The 19,986-nt window shown below is 38.5% G+C and overlaps 2 protein-coding genes across 2 annotated transcripts; both read right to left on the bottom strand.

Moving 5' to 3' along the window:
- Window positions 1–1,767: 1,767 nt before the first annotated feature.
- Window positions 1,768–12,694, bottom strand: LOC111338916 (uncharacterized). The gene is made up of 9 exons (XM_088749276.1): window positions 12,571–12,694; window positions 7,774–8,039; window positions 7,120–7,240; window positions 6,868–7,023; window positions 6,162–6,284; window positions 5,950–6,072; window positions 4,385–4,507; window positions 3,387–3,527; window positions 1,768–2,670 (listed from the first exon to the last, which is right to left on the bottom strand). Exons 1-9 carry the CDS (start codon window positions 12,692–12,694, stop codon window positions 2,303–2,305), a joined length of 1,545 nt encoding a protein of 514 aa, XP_088605402.1. The 3' UTR covers window positions 1,768–2,302.
- Window positions 12,695–13,666: 972 nt separating this feature from the next.
- Window positions 13,667–19,454, bottom strand: LOC148737198 (uromodulin-like). The gene is made up of 5 exons (XM_088749048.1): window positions 19,083–19,454; window positions 18,445–18,591; window positions 17,464–17,586; window positions 16,439–16,579; window positions 13,667–15,881 (listed from the first exon to the last, which is right to left on the bottom strand). Exons 1-5 carry the CDS (start codon window positions 19,381–19,383, stop codon window positions 15,517–15,519), a joined length of 1,077 nt encoding a protein of 358 aa, XP_088605174.1. The 5' UTR covers window positions 19,384–19,454; the 3' UTR covers window positions 13,667–15,516.
- Window positions 19,455–19,986: the final 532 nt, after the last annotated feature.

The following is a 19,986-nucleotide window of genomic DNA, read 5'->3' on the forward strand; positions in this document are numbered from 1 at the left end:
GCTTAGACCTGGGTCAAAAACACCGCTCCTGGCAAAGTCATCAGGGACGTTGGTTAGAATAATGTCTATAAGTGTCTCGCTAATCCGATCTCCCACTTTCTGGACCCTTGTTGGTTTAGAAATAAGGCATTCGAGTTCGTGTTTCTTGTAGATCCAAAAGTAGTTTACCTTCGTTAGTTGTTGGTCTAAGACGATCCAAATTCAAGTCACCTAGCACCACGGTGGAGTTTCTTTGTAGGTTAGCCCAATAGCAGATGTGATTGAGTTCCTCTTCCAGCTGTTGACGGTATTGTAATGTAAAGTTTGTAGGAGGTCTATATAATCCAATTACTATGATACTTTTCGTCTTGAAAAGGATACCCAATACAATAGGCTCGATGTTTCTAAAGGTCTTGGCAAGTTTGATTCTTTTGCATGTTAATTCGGAATATACAAAGATAGGAAGATACCGCCTCCCGGTTAGTTCAATTGGTTAGAGCGTCGGATTGTGTTCTGCGGAAGGTCGAGGGTTCGAGCCCCGGCCGGACCGATACTCATGGTCTTAAAATAAGTGAGGAGAATTTGCTACCTTTCTATAATCAAGAAATGGATAGATATTCTAGTCTTCTCGGATAAGGACGAATAAACCGTAGGCCCCGTCTCCTGCAGGGTTAGGGGTAGAAGACGTTAGTTTCCAACGCACGAGATTAATGTGATGTGGAGATTAATGTGATGGGTGGGCCCTCAAAAGCCCCCATGGGGAGTGGTCAACTAACGTATGTACGGATGTATGTATAAGTAAGCTACAATTCCTCCTCCTTCTTTCTTTCTATCATTAGCGCATAACCAGGGATAGTAAATTGGCTGTTCGGGTAAGAAGAGTCAGTTTTAGATTCGTTAACAATCATAATTAAATTGAGATTTAGAGTCTTTTATTAAGCATGCGAGTTCCTCCAACTTATATTGAATGCTGTTGATGTTTAGATGAAACAACAAGATCTCTCTTTTGTATATATATATATATCTTTCTGCAATCATGACATTATTCAGAGCATTGTTCAAATCAACTTGCGACTCCCAAGGGATATCGCTTTCATGTCGAGAATTAGGATATAACTCAGAAACAGTATTATTGCTCCATTCTAGCGAATTATTTCCATCATTTACAAGTTCGCTGGCAAGTTCAATGTTACCCAAATCACAAAAGGGCAGTTCAGAGAATAGATCACATCCCGGGAACCTCCATGAAGCCAATCTCCTTGAGATTATTTGGAGAAATTGACACGGTCGCACATTACCGCATTTGATTTGCATTAAGCGAGCACAGAAAGAAAAATGAGGGACTGGGTACCTCTTGACTGACTGGCAACCAACAATAATCTCTCGCCGAGTCCTTGTGTGCATAGAAGCACGAAGAAGATTAACTAGCTAACTAACTATTGATTAACTCTGGGCTTATATAGACTTAGAAAGGTTAGATGTGGTGGTATCTGGGAGAGCAGAATGCTTGTTATTTCTTAGAACACTTAGTTACCCACTTTCTTACCCTAAAAGGACAACGGAACGTGCAAAATATGCCACGGTCATACTCTGCAGAACAGGGCACAAATACGGACGTAAAGTAGAGGAACACAATGGCTGCGTTGAAAAATTCAATCTTTGATATTTTTTATCTTCTCTGCACGATTTATTCGGTCGGTAATTGACTACCAACCCAATGACAGGTCCCACGAATGGCAGCTACGTTGAATTATTCAGACAAAAAAATATATTTTCCAAACATTTGGTAACTTTTTTTATTTCTCATTATTTCACTAAAGTACATCCAGTTGCAAATGATTTAGAAAGGCTATCACGACTGCAATGGGAACTTACAGTGTAGGACTAATTTGTGGTATGAGACTAAATACCAATTTATTGATACCTCTCAAGTACTTCTAACACGACTACTCACAAAGAAAGACCAAGTAAAAAATAGCAAAGACTGATATCGGACATGAATACACTTTAAACGTTGGCAAGCGTTGCTAACCCTACGCCGTGTTTGTTATTTGCATTTCAAAAATTGATCATTTTCTTCAAAATTTATTATTGATTAATATTTTCACCCTTAAGCGGGTTAAATAACGTCAAAAAAATTTTACATCCTAATTTGTTCGGAAAAAAATTGTGTACGAGTTCAGGAACTATGACTACCAATACCACTTATATTTCAAAACAAGAAACAAAATCGTTGCGGGTGAAATCAGTAGTATATTTGTGGTGACTCTATTTTACTTGGCCTATGAGCAAAACGGACATCGTATTGTTTTCACTGATAACTTTAGTCAGCACCACAATATCGCAAGTGACACGGATGCTCAGGAGGCGTACCGCTGATGTTATACACAAAATATCCATTGCAATTTCTTACTTGGATGTTGATGGACCAGTGACAGCATTCCGCTGACCAATGAAAACAGACCTGCCTTGTGACTATACCCTCGCTCATGGTAGGATGAGTCCCGTTCAACCAGCCAGTGCTAGAAGCTCCACAGCGGTAAACTGGGACACATGTGGCAGCCATTTTATTTCCGGCTGCTCCCTGGAAACGAAACCAATTTGGACCGAGTGAACTGTCGCATTCTGAAATAACTTCGGAGTAAGTTTCTTTCCTGTTAGCATTTGAAAGACTTGCAGGATTCTGGCATTCTGGGGAAGAGAACAGTCAAAACATTGATATCAACGCTACCTCATTATTGTTTGTGTTAATTTATTTTTTGTATCTTTCCATTTTTGACAGTCCAACTTGTATTTAACGAATGACTTTTGTAATGCTCTTTACGTATTTTAATCGCTTAGACATTCAGTCCGGAATGGCTGAAAATCTTCTTTTAGATGGGGCCGGGTTAATGATATAAAGAGTGAGCCGTGAGTATTTATTCGTTTAGATATTCATACTTTATTTTTCAAAGAAAATATGATAACTAATTTTTTATACGAAATAAGATTCAAAGCTCTTTTCCACACACATGATTGGAGGAGAAAATGTCACAGTAATAGGATAATGAACCAGTAAAATGCATAATACAAGAAGTTTTTCAGCCATTCCGGGCTGATTGTTGAAGCTATCATACATTTTGTTCATTATCCTATTACTGTGACATTTTCTCCTCCGATCATGTGCGTTGAAAAGAGCTTTGAATCTTATTTTGTAGAAAAAGTTATCTAATGTATTTTATTTAAAAAATAAAGCATAGACGAATAAATGCTCACGACTCACTCATATAAATCATTAACCCGCCCCCGTGCAAAAATGAAGAGGAACTGTCCTGTAGCAACTCGACTCAGACGAAAAAATCTGAAATAGTAATATTATTGTAAGTCGTATCCTTTCATATTACTTGTAAGAAAAAAATCAAACTGACCGAGTGACTGCACATTGCAACTTGTACTTCCGTCTCTTACGTAATCATGGTTACAAGAACAGTTGTAAGAGCCAATAGTGTTTATGCATGTGGCTGTTCCATTGAGACAACTGTGAACACCAACTGAACATTCATCAATATCTGTGAAATATAAAAAGGCAACTGTCTATGGTGTACACTTCCTGTAAATCATTTCTACGTGTAGGTTTAACACTTTTGTCATCAGTGCTCCTCAAGCAAAACAAAGAGACTGATATTAAACTGGTTTTGATAAGTCTAAACACAGGAAAAATTCTTTCCATAAAGGAGTCAAAAGAAATTGTTTTAAAATTGATTTAAGATAATTTTACAATGAGTAAAAAGCTGTAGGAACAAAAAGTTTTAACGGTCAAAAGTTTCCTTGTATCTACTCATGTTAATAGTGAAACACTTTTACCGTTTGCGCCATTTTTACGGTATCAATACGAAATAAATATGGATACAAAACTGCTTTTTGCCATGACAGATAAGTGTAGATAGTGCTTAGCTTGATTCAAACATTATGTCCCGGATGATCAAACTATGTCAGAATTGATAGGGTTCAACTTAAATTTGAGACCGCCTTGATGAGGAAATATGGCGGGGGATAGTAGCAATTTATTGTATCAACCTCGTATTTCAGGCTTGCATGATGCCTATACAAAAAATATGGACGAAAAAGACCAGTAAACTAAATGATGAGATTCACACGTCAAGAGCTGACTCGAAAAGTATAGCACCAGAGATGGAAATGGGTACATAATGTACCCTACAGAATATCAACAACTCTGTGAAGAGTCATCTTCGAATGGAACAGAGAAAGCAGAGAGTTAGATGAAGAACAAAGTCAGGAGATGAAGCTAACTTGTAGAAGAAGCAGCCTATAAAAAAGACAGCGGTGCTCTCTGGCAGGGAAGCCTTGTGACTGCCACACACAAAATTAAATAAGTTCAAAAGTAATCTGTAAATATTTTCCTCACCAACACATTCTTTTCCACTTTTAGTGTAGCCAAAATGGCAGGAACAGCCATAAGAGCCGTTAGTATTTGTGCAGTTTGCATTAGGGCCACAAATATGGATGTCACCACTGCATTCGTCAATATCTGATAAGGTAAATTGCAAAGACATTACAGACTTTCCATGTTACATCGGGTAATTTAGAGAGAGTACACTCTCACCATGAAAACATTTGCAAATTTATTCAGGGAGCACCTTTGAGACTTCGAGACAAATGCAAAGATTTTGGCATCATTTTTTTTTTCTAATAGCTCTTGCTTCTTTTAGATAGAGGTGCCTCCTGAACAGAGACGCCTAAAACGGGAGGTTTCAATTTATTTTTTTTTCCAGTAGCTCTTGCTTCTTTTTGATAGTCAATCGAGAATGTTACGTGTGTTTATTTGTTTGGTCTTTTTTTCTTTTTTTTCTTTTTACGTTTGATTAGTATTGTGTTTTTAGCTATAAAAGAAATATCAGGGTTACGATTTAAATTGACGAGGTCCTCACATTAAAAATTTTATCATGTCAACCTATCCTTATCTTGTTCCGTATACAATGTGTTTAACTCGGTTTGAGCATCTCACAAACCTCATGTTATTCATCCTCCTTTCGTATAATAAGCAAATGAAGAAGCCTTGACCGTGCTCTGTTCTGTTGTAAAGCAGGCAAGAAGCGGCTAGAGCATAAAAGAAGAGTAAGGGGTGGAAGTGAGACATAGACAAGTGTTTCTCCATACTTCTTTACTGATCTAAACGTTTCCTAAGTGCTGTACAACAGAGCAGAGCGCAGTCCAGGCTACGTTATATGTTTTATAATAAAGAATCCGTGTTTCAGTTTTACCAGGGAACGTTAGCTTACAATCTAACTGAGCGTAAAAACCTTCTAGGGCTCTGACAGTCCATGTCGCTTTCTCTTTAGTCATTTTCGTCAATAACATCAATTACGGCGCTTGGCATGTTTAGAAACCTTTTTTTGGCTCATCTGTTGCTACTTGCATGCTCGCTTGTTCCGAAATTTCACTTACAATGAACGAAAAAAACTTAGAGAAAATTCCGGAAAATAGTCGAACATTGCACAAATTGCATATTGCCTGATGGCTTTACCTCAACTCCAAACTTTACCAATGAAAAGGTGAAACGTTTTTCCCACTTACTGTAATTGAACTCCAGTTTGCCTTCGCAAGAGTAGCTGGGTTTTGGTGCGTACGATACACTCGTCCATATCTAGACCCACACACATTTTAATAACTTTCATGTACCTTAATGTTTTCTCACCAAATATTGTCTAGACTATCACGTATCATCAACGTTGAACAGAGATCTATACTGACAATACTGAGATGGATACATTTTGCAGTGAATTTTAAATAAAAACAAATTCACCATTGGTTAATGGTTAGCGTGCGTGTATCGTGATATGGATGCACGCGGGATGTTTTGAGAGAACAGGCGAAGCATTCGTCATGTTTTGGCAAACATAAAAAAACCAGCTCGAGGATTCTGAATCTGTTGATTCCGATGCTTAGAAACCTTGGATGGACAAATGTTACCTGTGCAAATCCTGCCATCGCCATCAAACCCAACCTTGCAGCTGCAGTTAAAAGAACCTTCGGTATTGTTGCACTCAGCGTTGACATCACATTTGTGGGTATTGGTGAGACATTCATCTATATCTGAACAAATATTGAAGTTAGTTTTAAAATAAATAAACTAGCAATGAACAATGTTCAAAAGTAACAAGTAAACGTGATTTTCAAGTCACCGGTGCAATTTTCACCGTCACCATCAAATCCATCTTCGCAGCTGCAGTGAAAGGAACCTTCGGTATTTGTGCACCGAGCATTCACACCACACTTGTGGGTATTGGTCGCACATTCGTCTACATCTTAACAAGAGAGAAAAATATTTAATAAAAAGTGCAATTGTTTATTTGTTAACAAATTGAATCATTTCAAGAGCAACAAAAGTTAATTAGCCAGCGCAAGGAAGGCTTCTTTTAGGCAAATCCACAAGAAAAGACACGAGTTTTCTTAGATAGAAATAGGGCACGAGACGTAACGTAATACCAAGAATGATTGCAGGATGAAAATATAATGGTGCTAAAAAAAAACATTGTAAACTTAACAAACCTCCAAACACAAAGAGAGTATTGCAACCAAAACTAAGAGGACGCAATTTGCCGTCCACGACTCCTAAATCATTCGAGTTGAAACCGGACTCAAGTAGCACTCGAGACAAGAGACGCGTGATGAAGTGCACACTTTGACGGATGCAAAGCGCGATAAACGACACTGTTACAGCCGACTGATCCCTCTAAATTACTATACATAGCTTTGGTGTGAAAATCGTTGATGTTGTTCATACACTCGTCAAGTTTTTAGCAAATATATATAAAGAAAAAACCTAGGATTATGGATCTACTGATTTCGATGCATGGAATAATTTAGATGAACAAATTTCATAGTTACCTCTGCACCTTTTGCCATCGCCATCAAACCCAACCTTGCAGCTGCAGTTCAAAGAACCTTCGGTATTGTTGCACTCAGCATTGACGTCACATTTGTGAGTTTTGGTGGTACACTGGTCTACGTCTGTAGAAACAAATTCTTTCCGTTGATAGTGAACTTAGAAAGAAATAATAAATGATAAAAGCTTTTTGTAGGTAAGAGAGATCAGAGAAAAATAGATGCAAAAGAGAAGCATAATAGTAGCAAACTAACTCTTGCCTTTTTCACATTGTTCTCCCGTGTAACCAGGTGGACACACACACTTGTATCCCTTGTTTGTAAATCCAACCAGGCAAGTTGCATTGTTGTAGCAGATGTTGAAGCAGCACTTGTTCTGATGGGGAAAGATGTTCAGCCTTATTCTTCATACAATAACGGAGATGCTATTCATTCAAGCCATTTGTAATTTTGATCCATACGGGGCATACTTGGAGTTTTTATTTTTTCGCTTATCAAATAAAGAATTCGCGACTGTTCTCTTTTGTGTTGTAAAGTCGCAGGAAGCGGCTAGAGGACGAAAGAAGTAAAGCGGGAGAAACGAGACCTTCTCCCTTCTTGATACCCTGATAAAGCACACTGTCTCAGCCAGTCAGAGCGCAAGTAATATAGAAACTTTGTTTTAGTTTATTTATTTACCTTTCTTTGTTGGCCGATTCAGGTGTGTTCAGACTTCATTTTGAAAAGTTTTGGAATTATATTGCCTCATCTGAGTTTCCGAAGACTGACAGAAGAGTGAGGAAAGTATTTTCAACGGTACACACACACACACACACACACACACACACACATACACACACACACACACACACACACACACACACACACACACACACACACACACACACACACACAAAACATAATTCTTACTTCCGTACTCCTATATATAAAGCCTGCCATCGGTTTCAGATCATTTGGGTGTTGTAGGTCGTCCGAGTCACTCAATTGACATAAAAATTTATCTTTTTCTCCTGAGGGCCCCATGTTGATCGATTTACACCTGTCTTCCATAGTACACCAATTTTTACAGTGACTATACATATGCATTCCGACTGGCAATGAAATGGTTTTAAAGGCATGGCCCACCAACGCATATCCATCTCTGACTTCCAGAAACTTGAGTCTCCGACAGCTATCTGTATATTAGACAGGAGTAGAGAGAGTTTGATTGGTTTACGGATCGGCTCGTGTAAGTTAAGGAAAAAGAAATTCTGAAAACATGCGACTACAACAGAGTAAAGTTAAGGAATCGTGGATTTTGAAAATTCAATGGATATCAACCGGATCAACCGAGAATTCCCATTCGGATTCTATGCTATCTGCCAAAAAATTCGCTCTTGTACTAAATCGTCAACCTTTGTTTCGGCGTAGGTCAGCATATCTGCGTTTTTTCGATTTATTTTTTTAGCTTTTATACATTTTCGAACAGCAATGGATTAATAGGAATGGGACGAGATCATTTAAAAGCTGGCAACCTCTTGGGTTTGCGAACTTCCGAGGCAGGCTGTAACATCTCATTTTACTAGATTACGTTGCAAAGATAAAAAATAACCTAAATGAACGTTTAGTCGTTTGTCTCACGAAGATTATAGATTGCAGATCGATTATTGAAAGTTTCTTTTTTGTTACTGACTTCTGGCAGTTTTTATATTGTTATGAATCATTTTAAAATCTCTCCCATTCAGGCTAGTTGATCGAAACAGCATTTTAGGTACTCGCAGTAATGATCCATTTCTCTAAACATCTATTTTACTCAAAGTCTACGGGAGAAATAATGATAAAATATTCGATTTGCATTCCTTGTTTCCCTAAACCAGCTTTCTTTTTTAGAAAACTGCTTTGCTTTTTTCGCTGATTTTATCAATGAAGTTATTAGTTAGATTGCTAATGCATGAGGTAACTGTGCTTCAAAAGTTGCAAACGAAAAAAAGGAGAACAAAACTGTTTTTCGTTGACCCTCAATTTTCTTGATGGCTCCCGTGATGTCTTTGTAAATTATATTACTGTTAAAGACAGGAGAAAAATTGAAATCCATTTTCCACGCATTGTTTAGGACTTGAAACATGCATAGGTCTCATCTTAAAAATAATTAAAAAGCATAAATAATCGATGTGTTTTTCACTTGGTATTCTTTATAGAATTAATAGCTATACTTGATTTGTTTTTGCCTCCTTCCGTGAGATACAATAGTCAAGTACAATAGTCAAGCATGAAAAAAAAATAGAATAAGAACTACGTTCGTAAATCTCGGAAAATTTCGGTGACAGAAAGGCGAAAAGCGGCAGAAGATAGTCAAAAAAAGAAAATAGAAACGATTCCCGTGAGTTTGTTGTGCAACAAACACAGCTGGCTTTCTTTCCCAGATCTAGAGGGAAAAAAGTCATTCTTAACTCTTAATAAAGCGAGATCTTTTGCAATATGATAAATCCTTTATTAACCAAGCTTGTCCGGTCAAGTGGGTTCGATATTAGCTTCTTTCTTTTCTCAAAATTTTATGCACTTCGACTTCGTCTCGGTCCATAAAAATGCAAAGAAAGAACTATCCAGCCATTTTGACCTCACGCTTGGTCAATAATGCATATTTAAATTATTCCTACATGAGAAATTGCTCAAATATTATCAGTGGTATTTATATCATTGTTATATTGTGTACATACTACACTGTTATTCAGCTCTGCCTGCAAAATAGTTGATTAAACATATCTGTCTATCTATCGATCGATTTCTCTTTATGTCTTCTTTTCTTTAACCTACGTGCCAGTATGTTAATATCGTGTCAAGCAATAGCTTAGAAACTTAACCTTGCTTTATCACAACAAGAAAAACCCAATCAAACTGAAAATTTGTCAAAAGATAAGAATTCAACTGCACTATTAACTTACTAAACTAAAATCTCATAAGGATCGATAATTCCTTGTTTCTAAAGTTGGTGATGTCACGTGAAAACCAAGAATTAAATCCACTGGTTAAATAGCCCCGGACGCTTAATCAAATTTTACGGTTTGCTCAACTCTCGACTTTTTTTACGCAGAATGGTTGGACATCATCAGTTATTCGTGAGCACTGAAGCGGAAAATGTGAATGCCTGGAAAAGCCTTGGGGAATGGGAGAAAGGGCTGAAACTAGCCCAGCAGCAGTGATAAATCTCGCTTTCCCGATTTCCAACAGCAATAAGTTAGAAATTCAAGAGTGGCTTTTTAAGAGGATGGGTTTATCTCTAATTCAAACGTAAGAAGGAAAAGTTTAAAGATGTATAGAGTCTTCCGTAACCTTTGGAAATGACGAAAAAACCGGAGAGTTTTAGTTGAAGGCCTATTTCATAAGCGATCTGTTTTAGTAAAGAAGACCGGCACAACATGTCAACCACAATCAGATGTGATGCTTGATATTCCTTCGGGGGGAAAATATTTTACTAAAACAGGGGATTAAAACAACGAAAAATTAATAAAAAACAGAGAGCTGCTGCAGAAATTTTGTCGTTTTTACACTATTTCAAGTTACTATCATCATCATTATAATTGCTTTAACCATAATTATTATCGTTATGTAACTTTTCCCAGCGAGGTTCAACTATCAACTCCCGACATGGGTTCATCTTGTATAAGCTGCGTCTTTTGTATTCTAGGTTGAAGTCAAAACGATACCATATTTTTATAAAGACTGATAGTTTCTAAAGAAACTGTTTGGGGCTGCGTCGGTGGGGGTAACGAAATAATTTGAATATATCAACAAAGTTGAAATGGTAAATTGGCCACCGTTACGATTATAAAAGCTGACGTTTCGAGCGTTAGCCCTTCGTCGGAGCGAATAAAGGAATTGTGGGTTGTGTGTGCTTTTAAAGGCAGAAAATGGAGCTACGTTATTGGTGGGAACATGGCAACGAGAAAAAAACGAATAAATTAGTGGAATGTAAAGCGTTCGTTAATGCCTGTGAGATTTTTCGACTGCCGGTTTAAAAGATGAGCTTTTGTTCGAGAGTTTTACGGCTTTCCGTGCTACCTAAGTGTAAGGAACGACCGCAGATTAGAATGATTAGGTAAATTAAAGTGTCTAGTGACTGGTTTCAATGCGTCCTTGTCATTCTTTTCCACGTCACGAAGGTGTTCTCTGAATCGGTCACTTAGTCTTCTGCCTGTTTCGCCGATGTAAATCTTTTTGCAATAAGTGCAAGTTATGCAATAGATTACATTGGCGGAGGTGCACGTGAAGTGATCGGTGATCTTAATGGATCGTTTAGGTCCCGATATTTTCTCAGTGTTTTTATAAACTGACTTGACGACATGTTTTGTTTTTCATGCTCACATCTAATTTGGTATTCGGGAGTTAAGACTATCATTTCATGAACATCTGGTGTGTTGAGTGACTAAAGAGTCAAAACTTGAAAGTTCGAGAGAGTTCATGTACCAGACACCAGATATATTCTTTTTGAAGCTTTCCAAAGTCGAAAGTATTAGTTTATGTACGAGTTAGCTGTAGCGCTTTAAAATGTTTCTCAAGCAAGAGTGGAAAGGACTTCTACCATCTCCATTTGAAAACTTCCTTTCTGGCAGAAGCTTGTGTACATCCATCCATACGTGATCTCAGATATACTTCCGCTTTGTTACATCACGCAAAGTATTTCAACAGCATTTTTCTCATTTTTGGTGCACGGAAATTCTGCCTACAACTTTATCCTTTATTTTCACGAGTTGCGGTAATGAGGCATCGAAACTGATGTCTTGATTTTTCTATTCTATAGCCGCTTCTATAGCTATCAATCACTATCTTACTTGATCACGACTAAAACATATAATCTAGCTTGCATCGGACAAATGAATGACACACTTGGCCTCCTTCCCCATCCCACCTCTCCCTCGTGCTAACCCTAGCCCCACCCCCTCCCTCCAGTCCGCTTCGCCTGAGATTGCCGGATGCTCATAATTAAACTTGCTGGACCAATGAGCATGACTGTCAGTTGGCGTTACTTGTGATCAAGCCATGATGAGGCTTAATACTCGAATGCATCAGTTTAAACGAATCGATATCAGTTGCTGGACCCAGGACGCCCGAGTATCTCCTTGATGATACACCTCTAATTGAGATTAATTCGTTAATATAGACGGGCGCCAGACCGTGGTTAGCTTTAAAAGTAATTAAAAGCACTCTAAAGATTATTCTGTATCTGACGGGAAACCAGTGCAATGATTTCAGACGTGGCGTTACATGGCAGTATTTGCTTTCTTCAAATATAAGGTGCGCGGCTGTAGACTCAGCAAGTATTTGCTGCTGACCTCTTGTCCTCATTCACTTGCGTTGATCTCTTTGCACGAATCAGCTGCCAGCTTTTTAATTGAACCAAGTTGAACTGGAAGGTAAGAAAATAGCGCAGCATCATTCCCATCCAAGACAGTTCACTATGTAAATAATTTGATATTATTAACCGAGTGGCTAATAAGGCAGGTTTACCAACATAAAGAGCATCTAAATCCAATTTACGTTAATAACTCAGTTGACAAAACCGAATTATCTAGTAATACTCCCTCCTCCAGCTACCCCCTTTAACCTGCATGTAAATAGTTTCGCTTTCAGAGGACTCACCTCTGTTGATACCTCGTCTGAAGTAATATCTCTCAGAGTTGGGTATAAAATCTTAAGGTATGGCTTCTTTGGTGCGGTTACTCAGCTCACTCTTGTCTTGAGTAAGGACGTAGTTGAAGCTTTGGCATGTCATGTCACCATGACATTCTCTTAAACACACATCAACATATGCTGCTCTAGTGATCGTCTTAAAAGCGTGTCCTCGCAGCATCATATCAGAAATTGACGTCTCACTGCTGAGTTGTCACTTCCGGATTATCCAGTAACAATGGTGAATACCGAGGGAGAGGTGTAAGAAGGATCGGTAATTTCTCTTTAACTAAAAGTGAGATCATCCACATTCTTGTAGGTCATGGAGGTGGAATCAACAACGTCTGTAATTCAGCAGGAGGAGGCGGAGGCACCTTCGTAGTGAGAGAAACTGACAATGCGCCTTTTATAATCGCAGGAGCCGAAGGAGGGATAGAAACGGTCACTTTCAGACCTGAAGGATGTGATGCTAGTACGAGCACAACAATTCATGGTCAGTGGGGAAGCGACGGACAAGGCACGCAGATTGCTAATATTAGTAATTCAGCTGAGCAGACACATACAGTTGTATTTCAGTCCCACTTTTATTCCTAATCGTTATCGTGTTAGCTTACTTCTCAAACACTTCGTTTTAGTTTGTTTTAATTAGGTAAAAGCTTTCAAGCACACCTTAAACCATGGAAATTCAGCTAAATCCTGTACCCCTTTTCAGTCAATCTATGTTGAAAAGAAGAGACAGTCATTGGATATATCCCTCCTATTATTTTTTCATTATTGTTTTAGGAGGTAAAGTAGATGGTTCTACTCCGGCGGCAGAAGTTCACAGCACTTTGGTGGAATCATGCTGGGAATAAGTTGCAAAAATTACATCAAGACTTTCCCTTATCTTTTCTACAATCGCGGCCGTTCATTTGCTAACAACTCAACTGAATTGTATTATCTAGAGTTGTTATTTATTTCCAGCAAAGGTGAGGGAGAACCTACACCATACCCAAAATGAATGAGCTGCCTTGAGAAGAAAGAGAGAGGGAAAAACGTTTTAGCACTAAAGCTGAGAAAAAGAGGCCTGAAACTTGGCCTGTATGGACTTGAGTACTCATCACTAAGAATCCCGTATGTAAACTGACCCTTAGTAGTAAACATTATGAGGCGTAGCTAGCTGCATAAAATAATTTATTCCCTATGGGGGTAAAATTTAACCAGTATCGTCCGAGTAATGTTCTAACAGTAATCAAAACTATAACGAAATTCTCGAGCGTAATAGGTCATCACCAGCCCGATTTGAGCACTAATAAGACAATGTACGCGTCCTCCTTCTCATCGGTTAGTGTCATAGGACAGTTGACACTTCATGCCTGTGTAAGTGGACAATACGCGTCATGTGCGCGCGCTACTGTCGCCCATTTTGCGGAGTTAACTGTTGTTATTTCATGAAAACGTATAACCGATGTCTAGTTTCTCTCTCAAATTTTGTCATAGTTTAGATTAATTGGTAACAGGACTTCGCGTCGTCCAATTCTGTCCTGTCACCAAAAGAACGATTAGCAGACTAGACTCCCTCTTCGCGTTCGTCCGATGATTACGGGCCGACTTGGACTCAACTCAGTTCTGTTACCATATAGGGGCTACAGAGAATGTCTTTAATTTATTCTTTCATATACAGAATCACGCATGATAACAACTTATATCAAGTAAAAATGGTTAAAGCGAAAAGTTTAATTTTTGTCTTTCGATTAAGATGGGTACAACTAGCCTCACGCTGAGAGCGACGAAAATTGTAATGTATTAAGTTCTTCTTTCCGTACAAAACTTTATAACAATTTACACTGAAAGACGTGAAATAAATTTCATTTTTCCTGTGGATGAAATGATCCTGGTAGGCTTTTTTTACGCATCGCTAAAGTTGTCTTTCACCGGTGAGGATCAGTTTGCTTCATTTTCATCCGCAAATCAAATAAAATTTATTTCATTGTAAGTTCTAATCTAGATTTAGTAAAATCCCTGTTTTTAGCGCTGAGCTTGTAAAAAATTTAGATGCAGATTACATTTTATCTGGGAGAGCAAAATACCTTAATCACAGGAGATTAAATTACCGAACTATATGTTTGAATAGAGGCGGTGAGGGGAATATTGGGTTCCATTCTTCAGCAATAACAACATTGCCTGGGCCTTTCAACCCAGTAGAGAAATTAACTGCCAAACCAGTTTCAGGTTTTTCAACGGGTGACCATGTTCGGTTTACAAAAGAATATAGTTTTCACAGTTTCACTGACTCTTTTTTATTCGACTTTTCTTTCCTTAGAAAAAAAAAGTACACAAGTATGCAAATGATACGATGAGGTTGTTACAACTGCTGTGGCTATTTTTATAGTAAAACTGATTTGTGATTAAAAAATGAAACATGGATTGGCATTGATGTTTTCCTTTTAAACGGCCATCGACAAAAGAATACTTTTCAACAACCGAGTTAAAGAGAAAAGAAGAATGATTTCGGACGTCTATTTACTTTTACACGTAGGAAAACGTTTTCAAATTTACACCTTAGTCGTTGGTCTCATGATGGAGTGATGGCCATTTTACGGTTTACGGTTAAATTATTTCCTTTGCGGTTGCCAGAAGTATTTTTACAGTTAACCCATCGTGTACGACTAGAAGTTAGAATTTGTGAATTTTGACGCCTAACAGCTAGACTTTTAGCTATTAATCTCATTGAGACTCTCTTAGTCGTAATTTTGATTTTTACCTCTCATTATCTTATTTCAAAAATTAGCTGCTGATAAATAGTTTCTCCACTGTTTTGGCTTATTGATCTCAAACAAATTATACACTCTAACCTCTCCATAAAAATAAAAATGGCTGGGACTTAAAAAAAAAAAAATATTATTAATCAGGGCTTCCTTCGCTTCAGAGTGATAAGCAAATTGCTTGAGGATGAAATCAGAAGAGGATTTGTGGCAAATCTATTTTGCTCACTCTACAAGCTAAACGGTCCCAGTATTTCTTTCTCTAATCAGCACCACAATATCGCAAATGACACGGATGCACTGGAGGCGTGCCGCTGATGTAATACACAAAATATCCACTGCAATTCCTTACTTGGATGTTGATGGACCAATTACAACATCCTCCTGACCAATGAAAACAGACCTGCCTTGTGACTATACCCTCGCTCACCGTAGGATGGGCCCCGTTTAACCAGCCAGTGGCATGAGTTCCACAGCGGCTGGTTGGAACACATGTGGTAGCCATTTTATTTCCAGCTGCTCCCTGGAAACGAAACCAATTTGGACCGAGTGAACTGTCGCATAAAAGAACTCCAGTGTACGTTTCTTTCCTGTTAGCATCTGTAAGGCTTGCTGGATTTTGGCATTCTGTTAAAGAAAACAGACAAAACAGTTACACTAACGCTACCTAATTATCGTTTGGGCTCATTTTTTCCCTTTTCTTCCTTTTCTTATCGGTCTTGTATTCTTATTGACTTTTCTTTAAATACTCTTTAGGTATTTAATTTAATTTATTAACTTCTTAGATTCACCGATAGGCAGGGACACCGAAACCACTTGTGCCAATTACTGCGGGCCCAGTAAATCCACCCATCCCACCCCAATGGGAGGACATCCACCACACAGTAATCTCGTGCGTGGGAAATTAACGTCTCCTACCCCCTAACTCTGCAGGAGACGGAGCCTACGGTTTATTCGTCCTTATCCGAGAAGACTAGAATATCTATCCATTTCTTAACATCATAGAAAGGTAGAAAATTCTCCTCAGTTATTTTAAGACCCTGAGTGTTGATCCGGCCGGGACTTGAACCCTCGGCCTCCCTCGCAATAGTCCGGCGCTCTGCCAATTGAGCTAACCAGGACGCGGTATTTCCATTTAAGTCGTATCTTTTCTCATTCATTGTAAGAAAAAAAAACTAACTGACCAGCCGACTCTACGTAACAACTTGTCCTTCCGTCCCCTACGTAACCATGGTTACAAGAACAGTTGTAAGATCCAATAGTATTTGTGCACGTAGCTGTTCCATCGAGACAACTGTGAACGCCAACTGCACATTCATCAATATCTGTGAAATATAAAAAAGTTACTTGAGTGTTTATACTGTACATTTCATGAACAGAATTATCTAAGTTAAGACTTTTTATCATCTCCTTTGTGCAAAACAAAGGGACAAAGATCAAACTGGTTTTAAATTGTCTGATCGGCAGATAAACTTTTCTCTGTAAAGGATAAAAACGAGCTTCCTTGGGAATTAATGTAAGATATTTATTTCTTTGAAGAGAAAAATCTGTGGGAACATGGAAGATTTAATCGGTCTAATCCTCCTCTATGTATGTTCGCCTAAATTTTAAAAACATTCAATCATTTTTTGCCATTTCTATGGTACCACTAATCTATATGGATAACAAAACTGTTCTTTGCCATGACAGATAAGTCAAATTAGTTTCCAGCTTTCTTTAAATATATATGCTCCTGGGGATCACGGAAAAGCCAAAAGTGGTGGGAGGTAAAAATTATTTCCCTCTTGAATAGAGTTCAAAACTACCCTTATAGGAAATATGGCATGGGTTTGTTACAGTATTTGATTATCAAACAATAAAATAATATGAAAAAGGGAAACTAGATAATGAAACTCATATACGTGAAGAACTGATTCGCAAATTATAGCAAAAGAGATGGAAATGGGCACATTTGAGGAACAAATCAGCCCTGTCAATAGTCATCCTCGGATGGAACACTGTGGCCTGGAGGGGAACTCGACAGAGAGAGTGGTGGTACTTTACGGAAAGCAGAAAGGTAGATGAAGATCGAGCGAAGGAAATTGAGTCAACTTGCATGAGGGGCACTGCCTATAAAATCAGCGGTGCTCTGCAGCAGGTAAGCCTCGTCTGCGTGCCACACACAAAAGTGAAACTAAGTTCAAAAGTAATCTGTACATATTGTCCTTACCAACACATTTTTTTCCACTTTTAGTGAAGCCAGAATAACAGGTACAGTGATATGAACCGTTGGTGTTTGTGCAGTTTGCATTAGAGCCACAAATATGGACGTCAGCGCTGCACTCGTCAACATCTGATGAGGCAATTTGCAAAAACATTACAGGCATGCAGACTTTCCATGTTGTATTGGGCAGCTAAGAGATTACTCTCTCACTATGAAGCATTTTTATATTTATATACAAGGAGCGCCTCTGAGACTTCCAGACAGATGCAAAAGTAATGGCAGCATTTTTTTTTTTTCAATAGCTCATGCTACAGAGATGCATTAAAGGAGAGGTTTCTGTTGATAGCAGTGTAACTGGAAAACATTCTATAGTAGCATAGCGATGTAAAGACATCCTCAGTACTTAATTCTCAGCCCTCCAAGCATACTACAATAACACAACTGATTGAACTTGGAAGTTCTCTGAGAGCCTTATCGAACTTCGCCGTAATCACGTACGTTGAAAAACCTTACCTTCTTCCCAAACTTCAGCTCGCGCTCAGCTAAACTGTCCCATAAAAATTAATAATTAATACGTAGCAGTAAAATTTCAGAAGTCCCGATATATTTCAAAAAGTCACGCGCAGCCGAATATCTGAACAGAGAGATTTAGCTCCGATTTAGCATGCCCTTTCACGTTCCGCGTAAAAAAGCGTGAACCTTGCAGCTATGGCCTCGCGTAACTTCACGTTATTGTGGATTTGAAGGCGCCCTTGACTTACAATGAATACTTTTTGTAGCCTTTTTACGATAATTAACTTCCACTCTGTGAGAGAATAAGAAGAAAAACCTTAAGTACACAGCAAACGTGAAAAACTCGCGGAAAAACAAGGTCACGTGGTCACTGCTAAATCTCTCTTGTAGAAAATGCACCAACGTGGCGCTCTTCAAAAGTAAATCTATGCGCGGGTAAGACAATAGACAGGTGTTGTGTCCTGTTTAACTTGCCTTCTGTCTCCATATCACATTGAGCAAGAACGGATTTTCCAGATACAATAGAATTAAGCCAATATTTGCCACTGACTGCGTGACCTTCACTCAATTTGATTTCTTTACATGTCTCCGCAGGAAGCTCAGGTATGGATCCGAGAGGGACTGCAAAAATATAAAACGGATAAGAATTATGAAGGAAACTGGCAGGAGGGTCTAGAAGCCGCAAAGCAGCGAAAAAACTAACAAATTTTAGCCGCGTATGTAGTACGTAAAGTCAACCGTATTTTTTTGTCCTTTTTAGCACAACAATAAGAAATTGACCATTAGCCGTAAAAAGGCAAAAATCTTAACCGTTAACCGTAAAAGCGATTAACCCATTGAGGCCCTCCCAAAGAAAGTGCCTGAAGAAAAAGAACTGGGAGAGAAAAAAGTACACATGATGTATTGTTTGTAAAATTATGTAACAGGCCTTTCTAATGAACTGCTTTGCGGTACAAAGATGCTCACATGTGTCCGGTCTCCTAATCTAGCGCCTTGCTGGCATAATGGCATCGTGTAATACCATAGAATATGCCGACGGATCTATATATCTTCGTATTTTGATTGGCTACATTTTTATAGTATGTATAAGAAAACAAACAAACAAACCTCACCCCTATTCTTGTATCGTGTAAGATAATACCGGGATGAATCTGGCACAAAATCCTCAGGTCTAGCCTTGTTTGTGCGGTCATTTAACTCACAGCCACCTTCACCGAAGACATAGTTAAGGCTCTGACAGCTCTTATCATCCTTACAAGCTTGATGACACTCCAATGGGCTAGAAATCTTTATCGTCTTATAAATGTGTCTTGTTAACATCATGCCGAAAATGGAATATTCTTGTTCACATTGATTAGCGGCTGTTGCAGGCAGCAGGTGGACAACGAACAAAGTTACGACGAGAAGAGTCATCCTTGGGCCAATTGGGCAAGTCTTTTTACTCTAAAGATGGTAACGTTAGAGGTTTCCCAGTTGGAGCTGTGCAAAGTGTTCCATATTCAGATAAGAATAAAAAGAAGAGAAGGAAATAATAAAATCGTACCGTTAACGGTTTACCTATTAAAGCTGTGCAAAGTTTTCCGGCCATATTTAGAGAAGAATAGAAAGTAGAGAAGGAATATAATAGACTTTGAAAATGGTACCGTTAGAATTACGTGAAACTGAAGCTAAGTACCTTAGGTAGCGGCATAGCATCGGATTATCGGGGTTTCGAAGAAACCACTTCTTATCACGTGAACAGAAATAAACTGAGATCTCGACTACACTGCGTGAGCAAGCTCCTTTCATTTTTAGCGAATAATTACACGTCGGTTTCTCTTAGACAACAAGTTAAAAAAATATAAGTAGTCAAGACGGCGACGTCTAAAAAATTATCGACTAGAAAGAGGAAACTACATTATCCATGCCTTTTTTACAGCTCCAACGGCTCTTGCATAGTATATCTTATGCAGGCAACGTTATGATTAACATCGAGACGTGATCGAAGAAAGTAGCATGCGGGGCTATTATTTTCTG

This window comes from Stylophora pistillata, chromosome 2 (assembly GCF_964205215.1).
Source record: "Stylophora pistillata chromosome 2, jaStyPist1.2, whole genome shotgun sequence".
In the NCBI taxonomy this organism is placed as follows: Eukaryota; Metazoa; Cnidaria; class Anthozoa; order Scleractinia; family Pocilloporidae; genus Stylophora; species Stylophora pistillata.

Bases quoted from the DNA above. Each gene is read 5' to 3' on its own strand.
- LOC111338916 (XM_088749276.1), bottom strand. From the start codon at position 12,694: ATGATGCTGCGAGGACACGCTTTTAAGACGATCACTAGAGCAGCATAT. The intron at 3,528-4,384 runs GTGAGGAAAATA...TATATTTCACAG, and splicing joins AAGTGGAAAAGAATGTGTTG to ATATTGATGAATGTTCAGTT. The intron at 2,671-3,386 runs GTCAGTTTGATT...TCTCTTCCCCAG, and splicing joins TTGCAATGTGCAGTCACTCG to AATGCCAGAATCCTGCAAGT.
- LOC148737198 (XM_088749048.1), bottom strand. From the start codon at position 19,383: ATGACTCTTCTCGTCGTAACTTTGTTCGTTGTCCACCTGCTGCCTGCA. The intron at 18,592-19,082 runs GTGAGGTTTGTT...ATATTTTTGCAG, and splicing joins TACACGATACAAGAATAGGG to TCCCTCTCGGATCCATACCT. The intron at 15,882-16,438 runs GTCAGTTAGTTT...TTTCTTTAACAG, and splicing joins TTGTTACGTAGAGTCGGCTG to AATGCCAAAATCCAGCAAGC.